Source organism: Oncorhynchus kisutch, linkage group LG12, assembly GCF_002021735.2.
Source record: "Oncorhynchus kisutch isolate 150728-3 linkage group LG12, Okis_V2, whole genome shotgun sequence".
Classification (NCBI taxonomy): Eukaryota; Metazoa; Chordata; class Actinopteri; order Salmoniformes; family Salmonidae; genus Oncorhynchus; species Oncorhynchus kisutch.
In genome coordinates, this window is record NC_034185.2 from 37,026,061 (window position 1) to 37,054,031 (window position 27,971).

The 27,971-nt window shown below is 41.8% G+C and overlaps 1 protein-coding gene across 1 annotated transcript in view; it reads left to right on the forward strand.

The window, feature by feature from the left end:
- Window positions 1-27,971, forward strand: part of LOC109900947 (MAM domain-containing glycosylphosphatidylinositol anchor protein 2) — a 337,708-nt gene that overhangs the window by 277,429 nt on the left and 32,308 nt on the right. The window contains exon 13 of the mRNA XM_020496863.2: window positions 23,390-23,410. Coding sequence (XP_020352452.1) covers window positions 23,390-23,410 — 21 coding nt within the window. The remainder of the gene's footprint in view (window positions 1-23,389; window positions 23,411-27,971) is intronic.

The window sequence follows — 27,971 nt, forward strand, 5'->3', positions numbered from 1 at the left end:
GCAGCAGCCACTCAATGTTAGTGGTGGCTGTTTAACAGTCTGATGGCCTTGAGATAGAAGCTGTTTTTCAGTCTCTCGGTCCCAGCTTTGATGCACCTGTACTGACCTCGCCTTCTGGATGATAGCGGGGTGAACAGGCAGTGGCTCGGGTGGTTGATGTCCTTGATGATCTTTATGGCCTTCCTGTAACATCGGGTGGTGTAGGTGTCCTGGAGGGCAGGTAGTTTGCCCCCGGTGATGCGTTGTGCAGACCTTACTACCCTCTGGAGAGCCTTACGGTTGTGGGCGGAGCAGTTGCCGTACCAGGCGGTGATACAGCCTGCCAGGATGCTCTCGATTGTGCATCTGTAGAAGTTTGTGAGTGCTTTTGGTGACAAGCCGAATTTCTTCAACCTCCTAAGGTTGAAGAGGCGCTGCTGCGCCTTCTTCACGATGCTGTCTGTGTGAGTGGACCAATTCAGTTTGTCTGTGATGTGTATGCCGAGGAACTTAAAACTTGCTACCCTCTCCACTACTGTTCCATCGATGTGGATAGGGGGGTGTTCCCTCTGCTGTTTCCTGAAGTCCACAATCATCTCCTTAGTTTTGTTGACGTTGAGTGTGAGGTTATTTTCCTGACACCACACTCCGAGGGCCCTCACCTCCTCCCTGTAGGCCGTCTCGTCGTTGTTGGCAATCAAGCCTACCACTGTTGTGTCGTCCGCAAACTTGATGATTGAGTTGGAGGCGTGCGTGGCCACGCAGTCGTGGGTGAACAGGGAGTACAGGAGAGGGCTCAGAACGCACCCTTGTGGGGCCCCAGTGTTGAGGATCAGCGGGGTGGAGATGTTGTTGCCTACCCTCACCACCTGGGGGCGGCCCGTCAGGAAGTCCAGTACCCAGTTGCACAGGGCGGGGTCGAGACCCAGGGTCTCGAGCTTGATGACGAGCTTGGAGGGTACTATGGTGTTGAATGCCGAGCTGTAGTCGATGAACAGCATTCTCACATAGGTATTCCTCTTGTCCAGATGGGTTAGGGCAGTGTGCAGTGTGGTTGAGATTGCATCGTCTGTGGACCTATTTGGGCGGTAAGCAAATTGGAGTGGGTCTAGGGTGTCAGGTAGGGTGGAGGTGATATGGTCCATGACTAGTCTCTCAAAGCACTTCATGATGACGGAAGTGAGTGCTACAGGGCGGTAGTCGTTTAGCTCAGTTACCTTAGCTTTCTTGGGAACAGGAACAATGGTGGCCCTCTTGAAGCATGTGGGAACAGCAGACTGGTATAGGGATTGATTGAATATGTCCGTAAACACACCGGCCAGCTGGTCTGCGCATGCTCTGAGGGCGCGGCTGGGGATGCCGTCTGGGCCTGCAGCCTTGCGAGGGTTAACACGTTTAAATGTCTTACTCACCTCGGCTGCAGTGAAGGAGAGTCCGCATGTTTTCGTTGCAGGCCGTGTCAGTGGCACTGTATTGTCCTCAAAGCGGGCAAAAAAGTAATTTAGTCTGCCTGGGAGCAAGACATCCTGGTCCGTGACTGGGCTGGATTTCTTCTTGTAGTCCGTGATTGACTGTAGACCCTGCCACATGCCTCTTGTGTCTGAGCCGTTGAATTGAGATTCTACTTTGTCTCTGTACTGACGCTTAGCTTGTTTGATAGCCTTGCGGAGGGAATAGCTGCACTGTTTGGATTCGGTCATGTTACCAGTCAACTTGCCCTGATTAAAAGCAGTAGTTCGCACTTTCAGTTTCACGCGAATGCTGCCATCAATCCACGGTTTCTGGTTAGGGAATGTTTTAATTGTTGCTATGGGAACGACATCTTCAACGCACGTTCTAATGAACTCGCACACCGAATCAGCGTATTCGTCAATATTGTTATCTGACGCAATACGAAACATATCCCAGTCCACGTGATGGAAGCAGTCTTGGAGTGTGGAGTCAGCTTGGTCGGACCAGCGTTGGACAGACCTCAGCGTGGGAGCCTCTTGTTTTAGTTTCTGTCTGTAGGCAGGGATCAACAAAATGGAGTCGTGGTCAGCTTTTCCGAAAGGAGGGCGGTGCAGGGCCTTATATGCGTCGTGGAAGTTAGAGTAACAATGATCCAAGGTTTTTCCACCCCTGGTTGCGCAATCGATATGCTGATAAAATTTAGGGAGTCTTGTTTTCAGATTAGCCTTCAGATTAGCTACAATGAATGCAGCCTCCGGATAAATGGATTCCAGTTTGCAAAGAGTCAAATAAAGTTCGTTCAGAGCCAACGATGTGTCTGCTTGGGGGGGGATATATACGGCTGTGATTATAATCGAAGAGAATTCTCTTGGTAGATAATGCGGTCTACATTTGATTGTGAGGACTTTTAAATCAGGTGAACAGAACGATTTGAGTTCCTGTATGTTTCTTTCATCACACCATGTCTCGTTAGCCATAAGGCATACGCCCCCGCCCCTCTTCTTACCAGAAAGATGTTTGTTTCTGTCGGCGCGATGCGTAGAGAAACCCGCTGGCTGCACCGCCTCCGATAGCGTCTCTCCAGTGAGCCATGTTTCCGTGAAGCAAAGAACGTTACAGTCTCTGATGTCCCTCTGGAATGCTACCCTTGCTCGGATTTCATCAACCTTGTTGTCAAGAGACTGGACATTGGCGAGAAGAATGCTAGGGAGTGGTGCACGATGTGCCCGTCTCCAGAGTCTGACCAGAAGACCGCCTCGTTTCCCTCTTTTTCGGAGTTGTTTTTTTGGGTCGCTGCATGGGATCCATTCCGTTGTTCTGTTTGAGAGGCAGAACACAGGATCCGCGTCGCGAAAAACATATTCTTGGTCGTACTGATGGTGAGTTGACGCTGATCTTATATTCAGTAGTTCTTCTCGACTGTATGTAATGAAACCTAGGATGACCTGGGGTACTAATGTAAGAAATAAAATTTAAAAAACTGCATAGTTTCCTAGGAACGCGAAGCGAGGCGGCCATCTCTGTCGGCGCCGGAAGTCAAGTCACTCTCGCCAATTTGTTCTCTTCTCTCCTTCTATTTCTCCTCTCCTTCCCTCTCTCAATGCAGGACACAAGCTGGAGTTTGAAGAATAGGGATAGCCTGTGGATGCATCCACAGAGAGCTAGAAAGCGGGACATAAACAGAAAAACTCTTCAAATGAAGGACACACGGATGTGATCCCAAAGTTATTTTGTCCTTGAGATTCAAGCATTTTCTAGAATTCAGTGATTATTCTGATGGGTGGTTTTGAGCCATGAACACGTCGTCACACAGTCTTTCTCAGAAAGAGATGGCTGCTCTCCAAAACCAGACCCTTTAAATGTGATTGATGTGAATTTTGGAGAGCAAGCGGTGGCCAGGATTGTGGATTGTCTGTTTATGAATGGTCGGGTTGCCTTTGAACGATCTGCTTTGTAATACAGTTGTGGACCAGCAGACAGGGCAGCCTGCCAAGATGATGTCTCTCTGTGTGTATGTGTTTGTGCATGCGTGTGTGTGCGCATCCAAGTATGTGCGTGTCCTAGCTGTGTGTGTGTGTGCGCCTGCGTGCATGTGTCCTGGCCAGCCCCTAATGTGTGTGGCGGTCAATGAACTCATATCGTATCACAGTGAACATGGTGGATTTGAAATGAGATGCACTGGCAGACATCTAATAGACATTTCTCACTGGAGTATGTAAGGTTATTCAACAGAATTGTAAATGAAGTGAAACTATGTCCAGACTAGTATGTCATGGTAGGCAGTGTGCAGTGACACACCACTGTGTTTATCTCTGTTGCATTTGGATGGAAAACACAGGCTGTGTCCCAAATGGTAACCTATTCCCTACATAGTAAACTACAGTTCCAAACAGAAAAGTAATATATGGCAATATGCAGTATGTATATTACTTATGTTTTATATGGACATATATGGTGGAAACAATATATGCTTATATATGCATCCACACATATAAGCACATATACTGAATGTCACATATATGTTGAAATATACAATAATTGGAATTCCAATTCATCCCAAAGGTGTTCGATGGGGTTGTCAAGTTCTTCCACACCGATTATTCCTCCTCCACCAAACATTTCTCTTTTAGCACTATGCATTGGGGCAGGTAGAGGTCTCCTTGCATCCGGCAAACATAGATGTGTCTGTTGGACTGCCAGATTGTGAAGCGTGATTCATCACTCTAGAGAACGCGTTTCTACTGCTCCAGGGTCCAATGGCAGCGAGCTTTATACCACTCCAACCAATGCTTAACATTGGGCATGGTGATCTTATGCTTGTGTGCTGTTGCTCGGCCATGGAAACCCATTTCATGAAGCTCCCGATGAACAATTATTGTGCTGATGTTGCTTCCAAAAGCCATTAGGAACTCGTTAGTAAGTGTTGCAACTGAGAGCAGACGATTTTTATGTGCTACGTGTGTCAGCACTGGATGGTCCCGTTCTGTGAGCATGTGTGGCCTACCACTTAGCGGCTAAGCCGTTGTTGCTCCGAAACGTTTCCACTTCACAATAACAGCACTTACAATTTCCCGGGGCAGCTCTAGCAGTGCAGGAATTTGATGAACTGACTTGTTGGAAAGGTGTCATCCTATGATTGTGCCATGTTGAAAGTCATTGAGCTCTTCAGTAAGGCCATTCTACTGCCAATATTTGTCTATGGCGATTGCACGGCTGTGTGCTCAATTTTACACAACTGTCAGCAATGGGTGTGGCTGAAATTGATGAATCCATTCATTTGATGGGGTGTCCACATATTTTTGTATATATTGTGTATATGTGCATGTATGTATAATATTTACATGCTCATATGTGTGACAGATGTAGTATTAAAATGTGTATTACATATATCAATAGGTGTAGAACTTACAGTGAAATGCTTACTTACAAGCCCTTAACCAACAATGCAGTTTTAAGAGAAATACCAAAAAATAAAAATATACAATTAACAAATAAAGAGCAGCAGTAAAATAACAATAACAAGGCTATATACAGGGGGTACCGGTACAGAGTCAATGTGTGGGGGCACCGGTTAGTCGAGGTAATATGTACATGTAGGTAGAGTTATTAAAGTTACTATGCATAGATAATAAACAGAGTAGCAGCAGTGTAAACGGGGGGGGGGGGGAATGCAACTAGTCTGGGTAGCCATTTGATTAGATGTTCAAGAGTCTTATGGCTTGGTGGTAGAAGCTGTTTAGAAGCCTTTGGGACCTAGACTTGGCGCTCTGGTACCACTTGCCGTGAGGTAGCAGAGAGAACAGTCTATGATAAGGGTGGCTGGAGTCTTTGACCATTTTTAGGGCCTTCCTCTGACACCGCCTGGTATAGTGGTCCTGGATGGCAGGAAGCTTGGCCCCAGTGATGTACTGGGCTGTACGCATTACCCTTTGTAGTGCCTTGCGGTCGAAGGCCGAGCAGTTGCCATACTATGCAGTGATGATTTGATTTGATTTGATTTGATGCAACCAGGCAGGATGCTCTCAATGGTGCAGCTATAGAACTTTTTGAGGATCTGAGGACCCATGCCAAGTATTTTCAGTCTCTTGAGGGGTAGTAGGTTTAGTCGTGCCCTCTTCACGACTGGCTTGGTGTGCTTGGACCATGTTAGTTTGTTGGTGATGTGGACACCCAAGGAACTTGAAGCGCTCAACCTGCTCCACTACAGCCCTGTCGATAAGAATGGGAGCGTACTCAGTCCTTCTTTTCCTGTAGTCCACAATCATCTCCTTTGTCTTGATCACGTTGAAGGAGAGGTTTTTGTCCTGGCATCACACGGCCAGGTCTCTGACCTCGTTCCAATAGGCTGTCTCATCGTTGTCGGTGATCAGACCAGTGTCGTGTAAATTCAGTACTGAGAGAGACTTAGTCATTTCTTCAAACAATCATCTTTATTTAATATCGATTAATTATTGCAATAATGAGGCTGGTCGACCTCCACCCTTGAGTGTTGGATCGAGTAACCTAACCTTTACACAAATGCAGAGTACCCCCCCCCCCCCCATGTAGCCCGAAGAGCCATTCTGGATTCATCCTGTCATTATCTGCAAGTGGGTTGTTGTCTTAACCCCACCCTGGCTTAGTATCCCAGATGCAAGGATGATTTAGGACAATGAGGCTATCTCTATCTCGGTTATGCCCACCACATCTTGTCTAAGTAATGCAGTCTTTAACTCATTTGTCAGCTCCAGCCATCTCTAGTGACCATACACCCAGATTAGCTGCAGGAAACGAGAGTGTGTAGCCCATGAAAACACAGACACTGGCAGGACAGAAATGTCCTACTATTAGATAAATATGAATTGTTAAAACCTCTTAAGGATCCTCCCCTTTTTTTCAATTTTCACCTGAAATGACATACTCAAATCTAACTGCCTGTAGCTCAGGCCCTGAAGCAATGATTTGCATTTTCTTGGTACCATTTGAAAGGAAACACTTTGAAGTTTGTGGAAATGTGAAAGGAATGTAGGAGAATATAACACAATAGATCTGGTAAAAGATAATACAAAGAAAAAAAAAAACCATTCTTTTGTATTTTTTTGTACTATCATCTTTGAAATGCAAGAGAAAAGCCAGTGTATTATTCCAGCCCAGGTATAATATACATTTTGGCCACTAGATGGCAGCAGTGTATGGGGAAAGTTTTAGACTGATCTAATGAACCATTGTATTTCTGCCCAAATATGCCTAATTTGTTTATTAACCTGTAGTGACGCCCAGCCCGTGAACGGGACCTTTTATCATCATCTGACACGAATTAGCATAACGCAACGGACATAAATCTTCCTAGAAAATCTTCCTATTCATGAAAATAACAAGTGAAATATATTGGAACACAGCTTAGCCTTTTGTTAATCACCCTGTCATCTCAGATTTTCAAAATATACTTTACAGCCAATGCTAGACAAGCATTTGTGTAAGTTTATCATAGCCTAGCATAGCATTATGCCTTGCTAGCAGCAGGCAAACTTGTCACGGAAATCAGAAAAGCAATCAAATTAAATTGTTTACCTTTGATGAACTTCGGATGTTTTCACTCACGAGACTCCCAGGTAGACAGCTAGTTCATTTTTTCCCAAAAAGATAATTTTTGTAGGTGAAATAGCTCCGTTTGTTCTTCACGTTTGGCTGAGAAATCGCCCGGAAATTGCAGTCACCATAATGCCAAAAAATATTCCAAATTAGCTCCATAATATCGACAAAAACATGGCAAACGTTGTTTAGAATCCATCCTCAAGGTGTTTTTCTAATATCTATTCAATAATATATCAGTCGGGACAATTCGTTTTTCACTCTGACCGATTGGAGTAATGGCTACCTCTGTATTTTACGCGAGAATCTCTCTCGGAGCCACCATGTGACCACTTATGCAATGTGGCTGCCTACGGCTATTTTTCAACAGAAATGCGTAAAACTACGTCACAATACTGTAGACACCTTGGGGAATACGTAGAAAGGGTAAGCTCGTTGATGGTACATTCACAGCTGAATAGGGAGTCATTGGAACGCAGCGCTTTCAAAACCTGGGGCACTTCCGGATTGGATTTTTCTCAGGCTTTCGCCTGCAACATCAGTTCTGTTATACTCACAGACAATATCTTTACAGTTTTGGAAACGTTAGAGTGTTTTCTATCCAAAGCTGTCAATTATGTGCATATTCTAGCATCTTTTCCTGACAAAATATCCTGTTTAACATTTTCTCCAAAAATGAAAATACTGCCCCCTATCACCAAGAGGTTTTAATAACTTTTTATGTTCAAAATTGTGCACTCTCCTCAAACCACAGCATGGTATTCTTTCACTTGGACAGTGCATTTAGATTAATAAGAATTTAAGCTTTCTGCCAATATCAGATATGTCTATGTCTTGGGAAATGTTCTTGTTACTTACTACCTCATGATAATCGCATTAGCCAACATTAGCTCAACCGTCCCGTGGAAGGGACACCGATCCCGAATAAGTTTTATAGAGTGCCAGAGACAAATAAACCAGGTAAATATGTAATTTTCACATTCCCCCGTTTTGAGAATGATCTCAACTTAAAAGTACAATTACAAGGTTTAAAAATATATTTATTCTGTTTAGTGCTTCTGTTTAGTGCTCTAAAACTATCACTCTTCTCTTCCAATTTTACTCTTGTTTAATAATGAACATGACCCAGGACGAGCATTATGATCCCACTATGTATAAGGCATCGCCTATGGACTCTATGGTCCATTAACAAAACCTGCTATAGTTCCTGAGCATTATGATTAAACATTTCAATTTGGTAATTGATATAAATCAAATAGATTAGGATCAGTTTCTCTCTCAGGATCAGAGTTCTACCCTCTATTCACCAAGTCATGCTGAGAATACTCTCAACATAGTACAAAACTTCTTTACCATCATTAGCATAACAACAATATAAACAATCAATCCACAATACATTAATTGCACCACTCATAGTTTTTAACATAACTTAACTTACTCAAATCAATCAGTCGGTTTTAAAAATCATTCCGTTTCCAAATCGTAATTCAAAACCCAATTAATTATCCAACCAAAATGTTGAATTACATTGCTCAGTGATTAACATTGGTCCTATCACTCAACAATAAAACCCTCAATTTAACATACATCAACATTGGCAGAATGTACATTTATATTAACATACATTATATCTCATAATTAACCCAATTAAGTCTCTCATCAGGGTTATTATTACAAAACAGGATCCCAATGCATTCTTAGCCTGAATCACTATAAATGCAGCAGTGTAGCCCTCCCCCATCAACCTGATACCCCAAATAACAATTTTAGTCTAAATCAATTACATGCACAGTTGACCAACCCCCTGCCTTCTCCAGCACTCAATCGTCTGGTGTTTCTTCATTTTTCTTCTTCAGATAGCTTCACAGTTGTAAATGAGTGGTCCTAATTGAGTCCTAATTTCAATGTCTCACCTGAACCCCACCACAACTCATTATGTCTCGTCCACTTTCCAACCCGTATACCAGCAAAATGAGAGATCTATCTCCATGCCCACTCCACGTGGACTTCTGTTGCACTCCAGAGAGAAAAGGCAGTTGATAACTTCAACTGAATGCTGTACACCGGTTGCTGGTTCAGACTCAGTCTCTCGATAGAAGTGGTGGGCCATAGTAAACGCCATTTCTTCAGTCGGTTAGCCTCTCTGGGATATGTGGGACGATAGCGTCCCACCTCGCCAACAGCCAGTGAAAGTGCAGGGCTCCAAATTCAAAACGACAAAAATCTCATAATTAAAATTCCTCAACCATACAAGTATTTTACACCATTTTAAAGATAACATTCTCGTTAATCCAGCCACAGTGTCTGATTTCAAAAATGCTTTACAGCGATAGCAAAACAAACAATTATGTTAGGTCACCGCCAACTCAAAGAAAAACAGCCATTTTTCCAGCCAAAGAGAGGAGTCACAAAAAGCACAAAGAGATAAAATTGAATCACTAACCTTTGATGATCTTCATCAGATGACACTCATAGGACTTCATGTTACACAATACATATATGTTTGGTTCGATAAAGTGCATATTTATATTAAAAAAATCACATTTTACATTTGAGCGTTACGTTCAGTAGTTCTAAAACATGTGGTGATTGTGCAGAGCCACATCAATTCACAGAAATACTCGTCATAAATGTTGATGAAAATACAAGTGTTATATATGGAATTAGAGATATACCTCTCCTTAATGCAACCGCTGTGTAAGATTATTATTTTTTAATTACGGAAAAAGCAATCCATGCCATAATCTGAGTACAGCGTTCAGACAACAAAGCAGCCAAAAAGATATCCGCCATATTGTGTAGTCAACATTGGTCAGAAATAGCATTATAAATATAAATTTACCTTTGATGATCTTCATCAGAATGCACTCCCAGGAATCCCAGTTCCACGATAAATGTTTGATTTGTTCGATAATGTCCATTTATGTCCAGCTTCTTTTGTTAGCGTGTTTGGTAAACAAATCCAAACACGCTTTCTTTCGGGTCCAGCCGAACGTCGGACGAAAAGTTCAACAAGTTATATTACAGCCCGTAGAAACTTGTTAAACTAAGTATAGAATCAATCTTTAGGATGTTTTATTCATAAATGTTCAATAATGTTACAACTGGAGAATTCCTATTTCTGTAGAAAAGCAACGTAACGAGAGCTAACTCTCTCGTGACCGCGCCTCAGGGCCTGTGGCACTCTGCCAGACACCTGGCTCAATCAGCTCTCATTTCACAGTAGAAGACTGAAACAACGTTCCAAAGACTGTTGACAGCTAGTGGAAGACTTAGGAAGTGCAATATGACCCCATTTACACTGTATATTGGAATGGCAAAGAGTTGAAAAACTACAAACCTCAGATTTCCTACGTCCTGGTTGGATTTTTCTCAGGTTTTCGCCTGCCATAGGAGTTCTGTTATACTCACAGATATAATTCAAACAGTTTTAGAAACGTCAGAGTGTTTTCTATCCAATACTACTAATCATATGCATATATTTGCATCTGGGACAGAGTAGCAGGCAGTTTATTCACTCTGGGTACCTTATTCATCCAAGCTACTCAATACTGTCCCCCTGTCATCAAGAAGTTAGAGGGGGTTGAGGTCCACACACTGTTTGGTCAAATTCCCTTCCATCCATCTAGATACCATCTGTAGTCACAATCCATAATCTCAAGACAGGACAGATCAAAACAACAATTCAGTTCAGTGCATCTCTGATTCAGGAAATCCAGACAAGTGTTGTGTCTTTGGCTATGGCGGATTAAGTGATATGACATGCTATTCTATAAAATCCTTTCTCCGTAATTAATATTACCTGATTGAGCTAATCATGTAAATATAATTAACTAGAGAGTCGGAGCATAACAAAATAATATTTATAGAGCTGTTATCTTCTGAATAAACTCTTAAAGACCTAGTAATATTTTGCATCAATAGCAGTCAATATTAATATCAAGATCTGACATGTTGGCTGGATTCACAACGAGTGTAGCTTTAATTGAGTGTCTTACATGTGTGATTTAATGAAAGTTTGATTTTTAGAAGAAAAAAAAATTAATTTGCCGCGCTGAATTTTCCCTGTTTTCTTGCCCAAGTGGGACACAACCGTCCCCTATCTTAAAGAGGTTAACCTCTCTGGGGTAGGCGGGACGCTTGCGTCCAACATGGCCAATAGCCAGGGAAAATGCAGAGCGCCAAATTCAAATACATTTCTATAAAAATCGAACTTTCATTCAATTACACATGGAAGATAGCAAATTAAAGCTACACTCGTTGTGAATCCAGCCAACATGTCAGAATTCCAAAAGGCTTTTCGGTGAAAGCATAAGATACTATTATCTGATGATAGCACAACAGTAAACAATGAGAGAGTAGCATATTTCAACTCTGCAGGCGCGACACAAAACGCAGAAATAAAATATGAATGATGCCTTACCTTTGACGAGCATCTTTTGTTGACACTCCTATATGTCCCATATACATCACAAATTTGTTCGATTAATTCTGTCAATATATATCCAAAATGTCCATTTATTTGGCGCGTTTGATCCAGAAAAACATTGTTTCCAACTTACGCAACGTCGCTACAAAATATCTCAAAGGTTACCTGTAAACTTTGCAAAAACATTTCAAACTACTTTGGTCATAAAACTGTAGGTATTTCTAAACGTATATAATCGATCAAATTGAAAACGAGATGATCTGTGTTCAAAACAGGAGCAAAACAAACTGACGCTACTTTTCTGGTTTACGTGCCTCTATCAAAAGGTACACATGAAGTGACTCTCGTTCTGAGCTATGGTACTTCTTCATTACACAAAGAAAAAAACTCAACCAATTTCTACAAACTGGTGACATCCAGTGGAAGCGGTAGGAACTGCAAGAAAGTCGATTAGAATTCTGGATTCCCCATAAAAACGTATTGAAAAGACAGTGACTTGTCCTGGGGTTTCGCCAGCTAAATAAGTTGTTATACTCACAGACATGATTCAAACAGTTTTAGAAACTTTAGAGTGTTTTCTATCTAGTACTAATAATAATATGCATATATTAGGATCTGGGACAGAGTAGGAAGCAGTTCAGTTTGGGCATACTATTTATCCAAAAGTTAAAATGCTGCCCCCTACCCCAAACAGGTTAACCTGTCTTGGGCAGGGGGCGGTATTTTCACCTCTGGATGAAAAGCGTGCCCAAATTAAACTGCCTGTTACTCAGGCCCATAAGCTAGGATATGCATGTAATTAGTAGATTTGGATAGAAAACACTCTAGAGTTTCCAAAACTGTTAAAATAATGTATGTGAGTATAACAGAACTGATATGGCAGGTGAAAACCCAAGGAAAATCCAACCAGGAAGGTTTTTTTTTAAAGGTTATTTTTCCATTGAAAGCCAATCCACCATACAAAGACTTAGGACCCAGTTCACGATCTCCATGGCTTCCTCAACACGTGACCAGGCTTTAGGCATTGTTTCAGGCTTTTACTGTGAAAAATGAGCGAGATACACCACATTCAATGAGAGAACAGTGGACATTTTCAGACATGAACCAAGCACATGATCAGGAGCGCGCATTTCTTGTTAACCTTTTCCATTGACAAAGCTTTTGTCCTATTTGGACATAAAGATGAACTTTATCAAACAAAATGAACATTTGCTGTCTAACATGGAGATCTGGGAGTGCCACCATATGAAGATCCTCAAAGGTAAGTGATTAATTTTAATGCTATTTCTGACTTTTGTGACACTCTCCTTGGTTGGAAAATGGCTGTATGGGTTTCTGTGTCTAGGCGCTGACCTAACATAATCGCAAAGTGTGCTTTCACCGTAAAGCCTTTTTGAAATCTGACACAGTGGTTGCATTAAGGAGAAGTTTATCTGTATTCGTATGTTTAACACTTGTATCTTTTATCAATGTTTATGATGAGTATTTCTGTTATTTGATGTGGCTGTCTGCACTTTCACCGGATGTTTGTTTGAGACAATACATTTCTGAACATAACACACCAATGTCAAATGAGGTTTTTGGACATAACGATTAACTTTATCGAACAAAACACACATTTATTGTGTAACATGAAGTCCTGTGAGTGCCATCTGATGAAGATCATCAAAGGTTAGTGATTCATTTAATCACTATTTCTGTCTTTTGTGAGCCCTCTCCTTGGCTGGAAAATGGCTGCATGGTTTTCTGTGACTAGGTGCTGACCTAACATAATCGTTTGGTGTGCTTTCGCCGTAAAGGCTATTTGAAATCGGACACTGTGGCTGGATTTACAAGAAGTTTATCGTTAAAATGGTGTATAATACGTGTAATCTTGAGGAATTTTAATTATGGGATTTCTGTTGTTTTGAATATGGCGCCCTGCAATTTCACTGGCTGTTGTCGAGGTGGGACGCTAGCGTCCCACTTGTACCAGAGAGGTTAATAACTCCAAAAAACAACAACATTTGTACCCATAACTTCATAGTAAAAATAGACTAGAGACAGGTCTATCATTCTCAACTTATCTGTAATTATCAGCATTACAAATGACCTTCAAATCATCATCCAATGTCTCTGTTTTCCAGTGAGGGTGATCAAACCACACTAGAAAGTCAGGACAGAGGTCATTCAAACCCTTCAAATAAGTGTGTCTATATACTATATAAGACTAATTAATAAAAAACAGTAAAACATTTAATATCCCAGGTTTACAGTGAGTTTCTTCAATAAATTGTTTATCAAAATAATTCACGTGTTCAATTAAAACTTCTGAAAATTCTCTCTCTGTGTGTGTGTACCCTTTAAGATACCTCGGCACTAATCCATATTCATAACCAGTTGTGTGTGCATGCTGGTGTGTGTGTGGTAAACCATATGGCAAAAACAAACAAAACTGGCCAGGCCTTACTTAATTTGTTAACTCCTATTTAATCCAGATACCTTTATACCTATAAAACTGCTGAATTACACTAACCCTTCTCCCAAAACCATAGCCACAGGAAACATTTCAGAGAGAGAAAATGACTACCCCCATTCACTTGGAAGAGAAAGTGTTCAATTCTTTAGCATTCACAGTACTAATATCATAATCAGCAACCCAAAGGTTTTAACTACAAAAAAAACATGATTGTTTGGTTTCAATGTACCCCAAAGTTTAAATGTGTGCTTAATTTAGCATGCAACATGTATCTCTCCACCGAGTCTAACAATTCACTCCCATATCGTATTATATGATTGGACTCTCTTTTCCATAAGCATGTAAAATTATCCTGGTATCGTTACCAGACCAATGTCCAACAACAAATGTAATAGCTGTTTCGCCTTAGATTGTTCCTGTTAGCCTTTATTTAACTTAACCAGGGACTGTAGTGACAACTCTTGCACTGAAATGCAGTGTCTTAGACCACTGCACCACTAATACCGTGTTTCATTAAGTGGAATCGACACCGTCTCAGATTAACAAACCCAAAATCCCATTCCGGTAATCCAAACATTGCAACCTGTTGCATTAATTTGGTAAAAATATAAACCTGTTGTTTAACAAATGTAGAACCTTCAAAAAGTCAGTGCTGTCTTATCAGTTTAATATTCAATACTTTTTTCAATCTACTTTAATTACTGGACACTGTTCCACGTAATGGAAACAGATTGCAATTTTAGAATACATTAACTTCCTGCTCAAATTCACTGGTGTTACCTAAATATAAAACCAAGCAACAATAATCAGAAATGATCAAAGAACATTTTTCATGCCTCTACTTCAAATGTCCCACGGCCTGCTCGCTTTCAACCGTGGCTAATCATTTTACAATCTCAAGTCTCAATCCCTCTACTCATCATTGAACCTTGTATTACTAAAGTATTGCATCAATAGAGTGCTATCAAAAAAACACTAACATATTACCACTCACATACTGTCACTCATTAAGTTTACATCAGCCTACTTAGCAATGTCTTTGTTACTGTCACCCATCGTAAGGTTTAGAAAAGAAAAGAAACCAAACCATGATAATTCCCTCCTTACTAAAAGACAATGTTTACATTGTACAGTCATGGCCAAAGGTTTTGAGAATGACACAAATATTAATTTCCACAAAGTTTGCTGCTTTTGTGTCTTTAGATATTTTTGTCAGATGTTACTATGGAATACTGAAGTATAATTACAAGCATTTCATAACTGTCAAAGGTTTTTATTGACAATTACATGAAGTTGATGCAAAGAGTCAATATTTGCAGTGTTGACCCTTCTATTTCAAGACCTCTGCAATCCGCCATGGCATGCTGTCGATTAACTTCTGGGCCACATCCCGGCTGATGGCAGCCCATTCTTGCATAATCAATGCTTAGAGTTTGTCAGAATTTGTGGGTTTTTGTTTGTCCACCATCCTCTTGAAGTATGACCACAAGTTCTCAATGGGATTAAGGTCTGGGGAGTTTCCTGGCCATGGACCCAAAATTTCTATATTTTGTTCCCCGAGCCACTAAGTTATCACTTTTTCCTTATGGAAAGGTGCTCCATCATGCTGGAAAAGGCATTATTCGTCGCCAAACTGTTCCTGGATGGTTGGGAGAAGTTGCTCTTGGAGGATGTGTTTGTACCATTCTTTATTCATGGCTGTGTTCTTAGGCAAAATTGTGAGTGAGCCCATTCCCTTGGCTGAGAAGCAACTTCACACACGAATGGTCTCAGGATGCTTTACTGTTGGCATGACACAGGAATGATGGTAGCGCTCACCTTGTCTTCTCCGGACAAGCTTTTTTCCGGATGCCCCAAACAATCAGCAAGGGGATTCATCAGAGAAAATGACTTTACCCTAGTCCTCAGCAGTCCTATCCCTGTAGCTTTTGCAGAATATCAGTCTGTCCCTGATGCTTTTCCTGGAGAGAAGTGGCTTCTTTGCTGCCCTTGTTGACACCAGGTCATCCTCCAAAAGTCTTCGCCTCACTGTGCATGCAGATGCACTCACACCTGCCTGCTGCCATTCCTGAGCAAGCTCTGTACTGGTGGTGCCCCAATCCCGTAGCTGAATCAACTTTAGGACACGGTCCTGGCGCTTGCTGAACTTTCTTGGATGCACTGAAGCCTTCTTCACAACAATTGAACCGCTCTCCTTGAAGTTCTTTATGATCCAATTAATGGTTGATTTAGGTGTAATCTTACTGGCATAAATATCCTTGCCTGTGAAGCCCTTTTTGTGCAAAGCAATGATGACGACATGTGTTTCCTTGCAGGAAATCATGGTTGACAGAGGAAGAACAATGATTCCAAGCACCACCCTCCTTTTGAAGCTTCCAGTCTGTTATTCAAACTCAATCAGCATGACAGAGTGATCTCCAGCCTTGTCCTCACACCTGTGTTAACGAGATAATCACTGACATGATGTCAGTCCTGGTCCTTTTGTGGCAGGGCTGAAATGCAATGGAAATGTTTTTTGGGAATTCAGTTCATTTGCTTTGCAAATAGGGACTTTGCAATTAATTGCAATTCATCTGATCACTCTTCATAACATTCTGAAGTATATGCAAATTGCCATCATACAAACTGAGGCAACAGACTTTGTGAAAATGTATATTGGTGTCCTTTTCAAAACATTTGGCCACGACTGTAGTCTACCCTAACAATATTACTCTATTTTTTATACCAACCTCTGCTTCACACTCATTAAACATCTGTTATTTTAAGATAAACTTGTAATGCCCAAATGTAGAAAATACATCATCCAATTCTTAATCAATCCAAACAATTCAAATGTGAAATTCTTACTTTCCAATTGACTTCCTATTTTGTTGCATTACAACCTATAATTGACATACACAAAATTGTCCAAATTGGTGAAGTGAAATGAAAAAAAGAACTAAAAAAGTTCTAAAAAAACTTAAAAGATTGTGCATGCATATGAATTCACCCCTTTGCTATGAAGCCCCTAAATAAGATCTGGTGCAACCAATTACCTTCAGGAGTCACATAATTAGTTAGATTGCACACAGGTGGACTTTATTTAAGTGTCACATGATCTGTCACATGATCTCAGTATATATATACCTGTTTCGGAATGGCCCCAGAGTCTGCAACACCACTAAGCAAGGGGCACCACCAAGCAAGCGGCACCATGAAGACCAAGGAGCTCTCCAAACAGGTCAGGGACAAAGTTGTGGAGTACAGATCAGGTTTGGGTTATAAAAAAATATCAGAAACTTTGAACATCCCACGGAGCACCATTTAAATTAATTAATAAAAAATGGAAAGAACATGGCACCACAACAACCCTGCCAAGAGAGGGCCGCCCACCAAAACTCCCAGACCAAGCAAGGAGAGCATTAATCAGAGAGGCAACAAAGAGACCAAAGATAACCCTGTAGGAGCTGCAAAGCTCCACAGTGGAGATTAGAGTATCTGTCCATAGGACTACTTTAAGCCGTACACTCCACAGAGCTGGGCTTTACGGAAGTGGCCAGAAAAAAAGCAATTTCTTGAAGAACAAAATAAGCAAACACGTTTGGTGTTCGCCAAAAGGCATGTGGGAGACTCCCCAAACATATGGAAGGAGGTACTCTGGTCCGATGAGACTACAATTGAGCTTTTTGGCCATCAAGGAAAACACTATGTCTGGCGCATACCCAACACCTCTCACATCACCCAAAGAACACCATCCCCATAGTGAAGCATGGTGGTACCAGCATCATGCTGTGGGGATATTCTTCATCGGCAGGGACGGGGAAACTGGTCAGAATTGAAGGAATTATGGATGGCGATAAATAAGGGAAATTCTTGAGGGAAACCTGTTTCAGTCTTCCAGAGATTTGAGACTGGGACGGGGGTTCACCTTCCGGCAGGACAATGACCCTAATTATACTGCTAAAGCAACACTCAAGGTGGTTTAAAGGGAAACATTTAAATGTCTTGGAATGGCCTAGTCAAAGCCCAGACCTCAATCTAATTAAGAATCTATGGTATGACTTAAAGATTGCTGTACACCAGCAGGAACCCATCCAACTTGAAGGAGCTGGAGCAGTTTTGCCTTGAAGAATGGGCAAAAATCTCAGTGACTAGATGTGCATTTCTTCCCTTAAACTCAGAAAGCTCTCTACAATCTCTGTCTTTCTGTCTAATGTTACGTTACCAGGTGAACATTTTCTTTAATTATAGTCAAAACAAACATTACTCTGTTATCTCTTCCTCCCTTTCGTCAATTCAAAAAATCTATTTTAAAATAAACCAAAATAATGTGTCACGAGATTAAACTCCGAGAGTTTTCCTGAGTCGCATTGTTCTTGAAACTCCCAAATATGTTATCTCTTGTTTCGCTGGTTGTACTTTACCATATAACACCTTGTGACCCTACTTGTTTACTAATGTGGCAATGTTTAGTATGAGTTTCTTCGTCTTTTTATGCCAATAACCAATTCACTACATTTGTATCAACACAGAACCCTTAGTGATTATTTTAAACGCAGCGTGAAACTAAGTTTGACTATCTGTAAACATAATTCGTGCTCTTGCCCAAATACAGTTGAAGTCACAAGTTTACATACACCTTAGCCAAATACATTTAAACTCTGTTTTTCACAATTCCTGACATTGGATCCTAGTAAAAGTAAAATGCCCTGTCTTAAGTCAGTTAGGATCACCACTTTATTTTAAGAATGTGAAATGTCAGAATAATAGTAGAGAATGATTTATTTAAGCTTTTCTTCCTTTCATCACATTCCCAGTGGGTCAGAAGTTTACATACACTCAACTAGTATTTGGTAGCAGTGCCTTTAAATTGTTTAACTTGGGTCAACGTTTTGGGTAGCCTTCCACAAGCTTCCTACAATAAGTTGGGTTAATATTGGCACATTCCTCCTGACAGAGTTGGTGTAACTGAGACAGGTTTGTAGGCCTCCTTGCTTGCCCACGCTTTTTCAGTTCTGCACACAAATTTACTATACGATTGAGGTCAGGGCTTTGTGATGGCCACTCCAATACCTTGACATTGTTGTCCTTAAGCCGTTTGACACAACTTTGGAAGTATGCTTGGGCTCATTGTCCATTTGGAAGACCCATTTGCACCCAATGGTCACTCTGACAGAGCTCCATAGTTCCTCTGTAGAGATGGGAGAACCTTCCAGAAGGACAGCCATCTCTGTAGCACTCCACCAATCAGGCCTTTATTTTAGAGTGGCCAGACAGAATCCACTCCTCAGTAAAAGCCACATGACAGCCCGCTTGGAGTTTGCCAAGAGGCACCTAAAAGACTCTCAGACCATGAGAAACTAATTGATCTTGTCTGATGAAACCAAGATTGAACTCTTTGGCGTGAATGCCAAGCATCACGTCTGGAGGAAACCAAGCACCACTGATCACCTGGCCAATACGATCCCTACGGTGAGGCATGGTGGTGGCAGCATCATGCTATGGGGATGTTCTTCAGTGGCAGGGACTGGGAGTCTAGTCAGGATCGAGGGAAAGATGAACAGAGCAAAGAATAGAGAGATCTTTGATGAAAACCTAATCCAGAGCTCTCAGGATGGGAGAAACTCCCCAAATACAGGTGTGCAAAAGCTTGTAGCGTCATACCCAAGAAGACTCAAGACTCAATGCTTTAATCGCTGCCAAAGGTGCTTCAACAAGTACTGAGTAAAGGGTCTGAATACCTATGTAAATGTGATATTTCAGTGTTTTATCTTTAATAAATGTGCAAACATTTCTAAAAACCTTGCGTTTGTTTTGTCATTATGGGGTATCGTGTGTAGATTGATGAGGAGGGAAAACTATTTAATCCATTTTAGAATAAGGCTGTAACACAACAAAATGTGGAAAAGTCAAGGGGGTCTGAATACTTTCCGAATGCACTTTTTGTCACATATGGGTATATATGGGCCTTAAATATATAATAATACATTTTTAAATCACTTCTTGGATATATAAGACCATATAGGGCTATATATTACTTTTCCGTATTGGGTTGACCAGGGCTGGGTTCTGGTCAAAAGTAGTGCACTATATAGTGAATAGGGTGCCATTTGGGACACACTAACTGTAATCACATACCAAGCTTCCACTTATTTCTAGAACTCCAGCAGATTGTCAAATCTAGTTAGTCTAGTAATGCATTAGAGTATACCCACTCAGTAAGGGGCATTTGTACAAGACATTGCTAAGAAGTGTACCTGCAAGTGTACAAGCGAAGAGTACACTCATCAGCACTATCCCTAAACTAACTTGATTATTGATTGAAGCAATGATGAAATGCACACAAGTACCATTGAGAAAGGGTTTCACAGCTTGCCTGGAAGCTCTTAGCCCCCATAGTTCACATAGTATGACACAATTTCCAGCCTATAGTTCTCAAGAAGGCACCGCAAATGACTATGCTACAATGAACACAATGTCTTTGATGGGACATTCACAACTTATTGTTTGGCAACTACAGCGTCTTGTTTACAGAGATGGACTGTCTTGTCAGTGGTGTGAAAAGACTAATTTAAAAACTTGAGTCTTAATTTCCCTTCACCGTCTAAACCTGGACAATCAGACCAAATTATTTTTAAGCATGCTGTGCTCATTTTCATTAGGCCTATTTCGTCTTGTCATAGGCTAACTCGGTTCACTTTTCATTTTCAAAAAACAATTACTGTACGAGATAGATGGAAATATATTCTTAAAGACCCCATGCAGTCTTGTCATATTATTTTTAAATCATTACTGTGTGTTTATTTAATGAAAATAACTCCAAAACATATTTGTCATAATTTATTAACCTGAGCCTCCATCGGCCCTTGAAATGCTCAGTCTAATCGTGTGGGCATTAGGAAACAAATTTGAAGATATTTACTTACACAGCCCTGATAGGCTGAGAGGATGATCTAGAACACATCCCCCAACTCCTTACCCAGATGAACAGTCATTTTTGTGTGTGTGCGCTTGTGTGTGTGTATGTGCGCTTGATAGTGAAGGTGTTGAAGGGCAGAGGGGGGGAAGATATGACTGAACCACACATTAATTTAAACTGAGGCTGTGTGACTCAGAGGTTGCAAGTAAAATAACAGTCAAACGAAGCATATTTTCATAAGCAAGGCCTGAAAAAGAGGTAGAGGGGGAAAGGGGGAAAGATAGGGGGAAGGGGAGTGTGGAGAGAAAGGGGGAAAGAGAGGGGGAAGGGGAGTGTTCTTTATAAAATAATTATCTTTACGTTTGGTCGTGTTTTGGCTTTATGAGCACTGTAGTACATCATGCTACAGTGATGGTGATGTGTGAAACTTTCAAGAAAGATTAAAACTGTCCTTCTTGTTTTTATTCTCTCCTCTTCTGTCCTCTCCTCTCTTCTCCTTTCTTCTCCTCTCTTATCATCCTCTTGTCTATGGTCTTTTCCCCCCCTCTCTGTTCCTCTTCTCTTTCCTCCCCCCTCCTCTTTCCAACTTCAGACATTTTTAGTTATAGTCCATCATCCTCTCCCTCCCCCTTCCTCTCCTCTTACCTCTGTTCCACTATCTCTTATTTCCTGTTTTTCTTCTCCCTTTTATTATTATGGATTGAGAAACAGCTGTCCTTGTAGCTAAATTGCAACAACGAGTCAGAAAAATGTGTTCTATTACATATTCTATAATGTTCGCTCAGGCCTTTCAGTTTTCCCCAGTGTATAAGAGACCCGATTGGCCCTTCAGTTCTTAATCAATATTCCTTTACACATGCTTTCTTTGTGGGGATGATTTGTTGTTGCTTGTTTTAATCGAGTGGATTCAAATCAATTCGTAGCTGTGTTCCATAAATCATTGTCGGTGATGGGTTCTGACTCCTAAACTTGAAATAATGAGTCCCATAGTCAGGTTTCTACACCAGAAGTTAATGGTTATCTGTAGGAGGAATGTGCATAGAGGAGGCCATTAAGCTTGGAACGTACTGAATAAAGGAAAGCCAATCACATGGTTGCAGTCACTGATAAGGGTGGAGAGAGAGAGAGGTGGTTTAGTGAGGAATGGGGGCCCAGGTCAGGTCAGGTCACATTATGGGAGAAGGAACAGTTTATTGCCCACATCGCTTAACTTCCTGCCTAGCCATACAGATGTAATGCTTAGAGGGAAGGAGGACACCACACACAAATTGGGGTATGTATACTGGGCTTGGTGGAACCATGTCTTTGTCTTATGCAGCAGTTATGACCCAGTGGGTGAATAAACTTGGTTTGAGCTCTACTAATCGTCCGTGAGTTTTTACTTGGTTCATTTAGAACCTAACATTGATAAAGGTGACACAGTTGTGCGGTTAAGCTGATGTATCACATCTATTCACAGGGACACGAATTGATCATTAAAACGTCATGCATCTTCCTGACAGCTTAAATTGTATTTACTCCGCAAAACATTTACTGCAGGGCTAACTGGTTTATATTGAAACAAACCGTGTTTTTTTTTACCCTTGACGTTTCTGTGTTTGCCACGGAGCTAAACCCTCTGAAATGATCAATGAGGAATGTTGAAGAAGCTGGGCAGAGAAGAGGCAGGTGGAATGCATAATGACCCTGGCAGGTATTTGAATAGAGAACTGGAGCAACCATTTTTATGCGGGATTTCACCGCAGTAGTTCTTCTCGTGTTTATGTAACTGTAGTGATGAGGATGGTATGATAGACAGGTCACCAGTGGGTTGCCGGAGATAATTTATAGGGTTGTGTTTTCCTGTCTATTTGACCAGGAAAAACTCTAGGCCCTAGTTAAAAGTTTTATACAAGGCCTTATGTTTTTCCTCATCACTTCACATTCTGTGCCCCACATGCCTCGCAGTGTATTTAATTAAGTTAGGGCGCTTGTTAGTGGAAGTCACCTTGGTTAAGGACATCAGCAAGGCAAGTAAAGGGTAATAGTGATAATCTGTTTTATTTATAAGCTCATTAATGTGGTCGGGCTATTCTTAGTAATCCCAATCTCACACAGTAGATAGAGATAGCAAAGAGGGGGAAGTGTGTGTGTGTGTGTGTGTGTGTGGGGACAGATTTCAGATTTGTACAGTATCCTCTTTTATTTCAAATGTCTTTAATTTGTTATTGGATCCCTTCCCATCTTTAACTCTGATAATGATTGTGCATGCTGCACTGGAGATGATTTCTCTATCAGTTATGACATTTAAACGTTGATTAACATTTCCACTTCCAATGGGGGATTGAAACTCTACAGCTAATTGTACTCTGAGAGAATGTAGAAGTTGAGAAGATGGCCATCAGGAAACAGACTTCGAAGTTTACCAGATGCTTCTTATTTTCAGTCATTACATCTTTCTGTTACACACTGTTTGTGTACTATGACATTATGATCTATTGTGAGTCAGCACACATCAAAGACAAAACCCAAACCATTGTCAGCAAAGTGCTGTTTAAATGATGGAACACTATTGTATTGTTTACTAATAGCTTTCTCTCCCTCCTGCCATTTTGTTTTTCAGCTCCTGTCAACCCTCACCTGAGTAAGTAACAGCTTTATTTATTCATTAAGTCTGACACATCACAGAAACACAGCATGTTTCTGAACATTATGACCTGAACTAGGCAGAGCTGAGCAGCTCTGGGAGCAACATGGAGACTTGTTGGTTGTGGAGAGTCCTGTGGAGTAGTTCTACTGTAATTTTCCATATACAGTGAGCTCCAAAAGTATTGGGACAGTGACCATTTTTTGTTTGTTTTGGCTTTGTACTCCAGCACTTTCGATTCAAAATGATACAATGACTAGGAAGTTGAAGTGCAGACTGCCAGCTTTAATTTGTGGGTATTTTCATTCATATCGGGTGAACTGAAATTACAGAGCTTTTTGTACGTAGTCCCACATTTTAGGGGACAAAAAGTATTGGGACAAATTCACTTATACTGTATGTGTATTAAAGTAGTAAAAAGTGAAGTAATTGGTCCCGTATTCATAGTACGCAACGACTACATCAAGTTTGTGGCTCTACACCATTGTTGGATGCATTTGTTTTGGTTGTGTTTCAGATTATTTTGTTCCCTGTTGTAGTGGCAAGAGGTTAACATGTCTTGGGGGTATGATTTGTACCGTCTACACTTTAACCTCATAGTCATTTCAAATCCAAAGTGCTGGAGTACGGAGCTAAAATCACACAAATCTATCACTGCCCCAATACTTTTGGAGATCCACTGTAACTACACTGGGAAGAGCTGCCTAATATTCTGTAGGAACAATGTGTGGAGGAGAGATAGTCATTTTCAGTGTGTGTATATGTGGGCATGGGGTGAAGGGTGGGTGTGTGCGTGCACGCATGTGTATAGTGCTTGTTAATAATGCATTTCATGTGTTCTCTCCAATGTTCACACATTATGTGATAATCAGGTGCCGTGTACATTCCCGTTGCAGTATCTTATTACAGGAAAACTCCACATTTACTACTTCACAAGCACTCCTTTGCCGAAGTGTACTGTGCTGTGTTAATGTGTTGGGTTAGCAGCCGTTACCGCATACAAATCCCAAATATAATCATTACCAGCATCATTATCAAACCCCCTATAGATCGCGGCCAATCTTATCTAAACTGTACATCTGATCTGTACACCTCCTCCTTGCTGATCCTCCCCTCCATACCCCCTCCTCGTCCTCCTTCCCATTTTCCATCTCCTCATCACCCCCCCCCCCCCCCCCCCACACTCCTCCCCTCCTAATCCCCCTTCTATCTCCAGTAAGGCCCAGGTCCATTTAGCTTAGCTTACAGTGGATTGACATTACCAGCGAGACTCTAGGGGCCAGAACCCCATTTAGATCTGCATGCCTGAAGGCTGGAGGGGAGAGGAGTCAAGAGCTGAGGCCCATCTCTCTCTTTCTGGCTGTCTTAGCTGGGCCACACTCACTCTCTCTCTGTGTGTGTGTGTGTGTCTCGCTCTCCCTTTTTCTCTCACTCCTCTCTCTCTCAATCGCTCCCCCTCTCCTCCTCATCTTCTCTCCACTACGCGTGTAAAGCCTCGAGCTCCTGCCTCCACCGAGGTCGCCACTCCAAACTGCTCCCAGCTACCTTTTAATAAATCAATGAATATTTATCGCACGCTCCTGTATCCAGAATCTAAATGCTGTTTTTTACCCACCCTTTGAGGACAGTTCTATTTCTAAATCTCTTCTGATTATATGGTATTGATGTCATATTACATTGTTCCATATAAAATAAAATTGTATTTGTCTCTGAATACAACAGCTGAATACAACAACTGAATACAACAACTGAATACAACAACTGAATACAACAACTGAATACAACAGGTGTAGACCTTACAGTGAAATGCTTACTTACAAGCCCTTAACGAAAGAAAAAAAAGTAATACAATAAAATAACTATAACGAGGCTATATACAGGGGGTACCGGTACAGAGTCAATGTGCCGGGGTACAGGTTAGTCGAGGTAATATGAACATGTAGGTAGGGGTAAAGTGACTGTATTGATAATTAACAGCAATGCAAATAGTCAAGGTGGCCATTTGATTAATTGTTCAGCAGTCTTATTACATGGGGGTAGAAGCTGTTAAGGAGCCTTTTGGTCCTAGACTTGGCGCTCCGGTACCGCTTGCCGTGCAATAGCAGAGAGAACAGTCTATGACTTTGGTCTGAGGACCCATGTCATATCGTCTCCTGAAGGGGAATGTGCATTGTCGTGCCCACTTCACAACTGTCTTGGGTGTGTTTGGACCATGATAGTTTGCTGGTGATGTAGACACCAAGGAACTTGAAGCTCTCGACCCGCTTCACTACAGCCCTGTCAATGTGAATGGGGGCGTGTTTGGCCCTCCTTTTCCTGTAGTCAGCAATCAGCTCCTTTGTCTTGGTCATGTTGGAGAGGTCTCTGACCTCCTCGCTACAGGTAGTCTCATCATTGTCGGTGATCACGCCTACCACCGTTGTGTTGTCAGCAAACTTAATGATGGTGTTAGTGAGTGAGTGAACAGGGAGGACAGGATGGGACTAAGCACGCACCCCCGTGGGGCCACCGTGTTGTGGATGAGCGTGGCAGATGTGTTGTTGCCTACCCTTGCCACCTGAAGGTGGCCCGTCAGGAAGTCCAGGATCCATTTGCAGAGGGAGATGTTTAGTCCCGGGGTCCTAAGCTTAGTGATGAGCTTTGTGGGCACTATGGTGTTGAATGCTGAAATGTCGTCAATGAAAAGCATTCTCACATAGGTGTTCATTTTGTCCATGTGGAAAAGGGCAGTGTGGAGTGCAATTGAGATTGCATCATCTGTGGATCTGTTGGGGTGGTATGTGAATTGGAGTGAGTCTAGGATTTCCGGGGTGATGGTGTTGATGTGAGCCATGACCCGCCTTTCAAAGCACTTAATGGCTACCAATGTGAGTGCTATGGGACGGTAGTCATTTAGGCAGGTGACCTTGGCGTTGTTGGGCACAGGGACTATGGTGGTCTGCTTTAAACATGTTGGTATTACAGACTCGGTTAGGTAGAGGTTGAAAATGTCAGTGATGAAACTTGCATGTTGGTCTGCGCATGCTCTGAGTGCACATCCTGGTAATCCGTCTGGCCCCGTGGCCTTGTGAAAGTTGACGTGTTTAAAGGTCTTGCTCACATTGGCTATGGAGAGCGTGATCACAAAGTTGTCTGGAACAGCTGGTGCTCTCATGCATTCATCAGTGTTGCTTGCCTAGAAGCAAGCATAAAAGGCATTTAGCCTGTTTGGTAGTCTCGAGTCACTGGGAAGCTCATTGCTGGGTTTCTCTTTGTAGTCTGTAATAGTTTGCAAGCCCTGCCACAGGGCTTGGCAAGCCCTGCCATCTTAGTCAATATTGACGATTTGCCTGTTTGATGGTTCGTTTGAGGGCATAGAGTTATTTCTTAAGTGTCTGGATTAGTGTCCCGCTCCTTGATTGTAACAGCTCTAGCATTTAGTTTGGTGCGGATGTTGCCTTTAATTCTAGTTGGGACATGTACATGCGGTCATTGTGGGGACGACGTCATTGATGCACTTATTGATGAAGCCAGTGACTGAGGTGGTATACCCCTCAATGCTAGCAACAGTCCTGTAGTTTAGTATCCACGTCATCTGACCACTTTCGTATTGAGTGAGTCACTGGTACTTCCTGCTTTAGTTTTTGCTCGTAAGCAGGAATCATCAGGATACAATCATGGTCAGATTTGCCAAAGGGAGGGCGAGGAAGAGCTTTGTATGCATCTATGTGTGTGGCGTAAAGGTAGTCTAGAGTTTTTTCCTCTGGTTGCACGTGACATGCTGGTAGAAATTAGGTAAAATGGATTTAAGTTTTCCTGCAATGTAGTCCCCGGCCACTAGGAGCACCGCTTCTGGATGAGGATTTTCTTCTTTGTTTATGGCTTTATACAGCTCGTTGAGTGCTGTCTTAGTGCCAGCATTGGTTTCTGATGGTAAATTCGACAGCTATGAAAAATATAGATGACAACTCTCTTGGTAGATAGTGTGGTCTACAGCTTATCATGAGGACCTCTTCTTCAGGTTAGCAAAACCTTGAGACTTCCTTAATATTAGACATTTTCCACCAGCTGTTACTGACAAATAGACACACACCACCACACCTCGTCTTACCGGTGCATGGAAACCGTATATTATCCATGTCGTCGTCCAGACACAACATGAAATATTACAGGTTTTAATGTCCCGTTAGTAGGATAGTCTCGAACAGAGCTCATCCAGATGGTAGAGGCAGGTTACCCACTTGCCAACAAATTCTCACAAAGGACCCGGATCTGCCACCCCTGTATTTTTATATATTTAACCTTAATTTAACTAGGCAAGTCAGTTAAGAACAAATTCTTATTTACAATGACGGCCTACCCCGGCCAAACCCGGATGACGCTGGGCCAATTGTGCGCCTCCCTATGGGATTCCCAATCATGGCCGAATGTGATACAGCCTAGATTCGAACCAGGGACTGTAGTGACCCCTCTTGCACTGAGATGCAGTGCCTTAGACTGCTGCGCCACTCAGGAGCTCGTTGGTCTGTTGTATCTCTGTCTTCTCCTCATGCGAATGATGGGGATTTGGGCCTGGTCC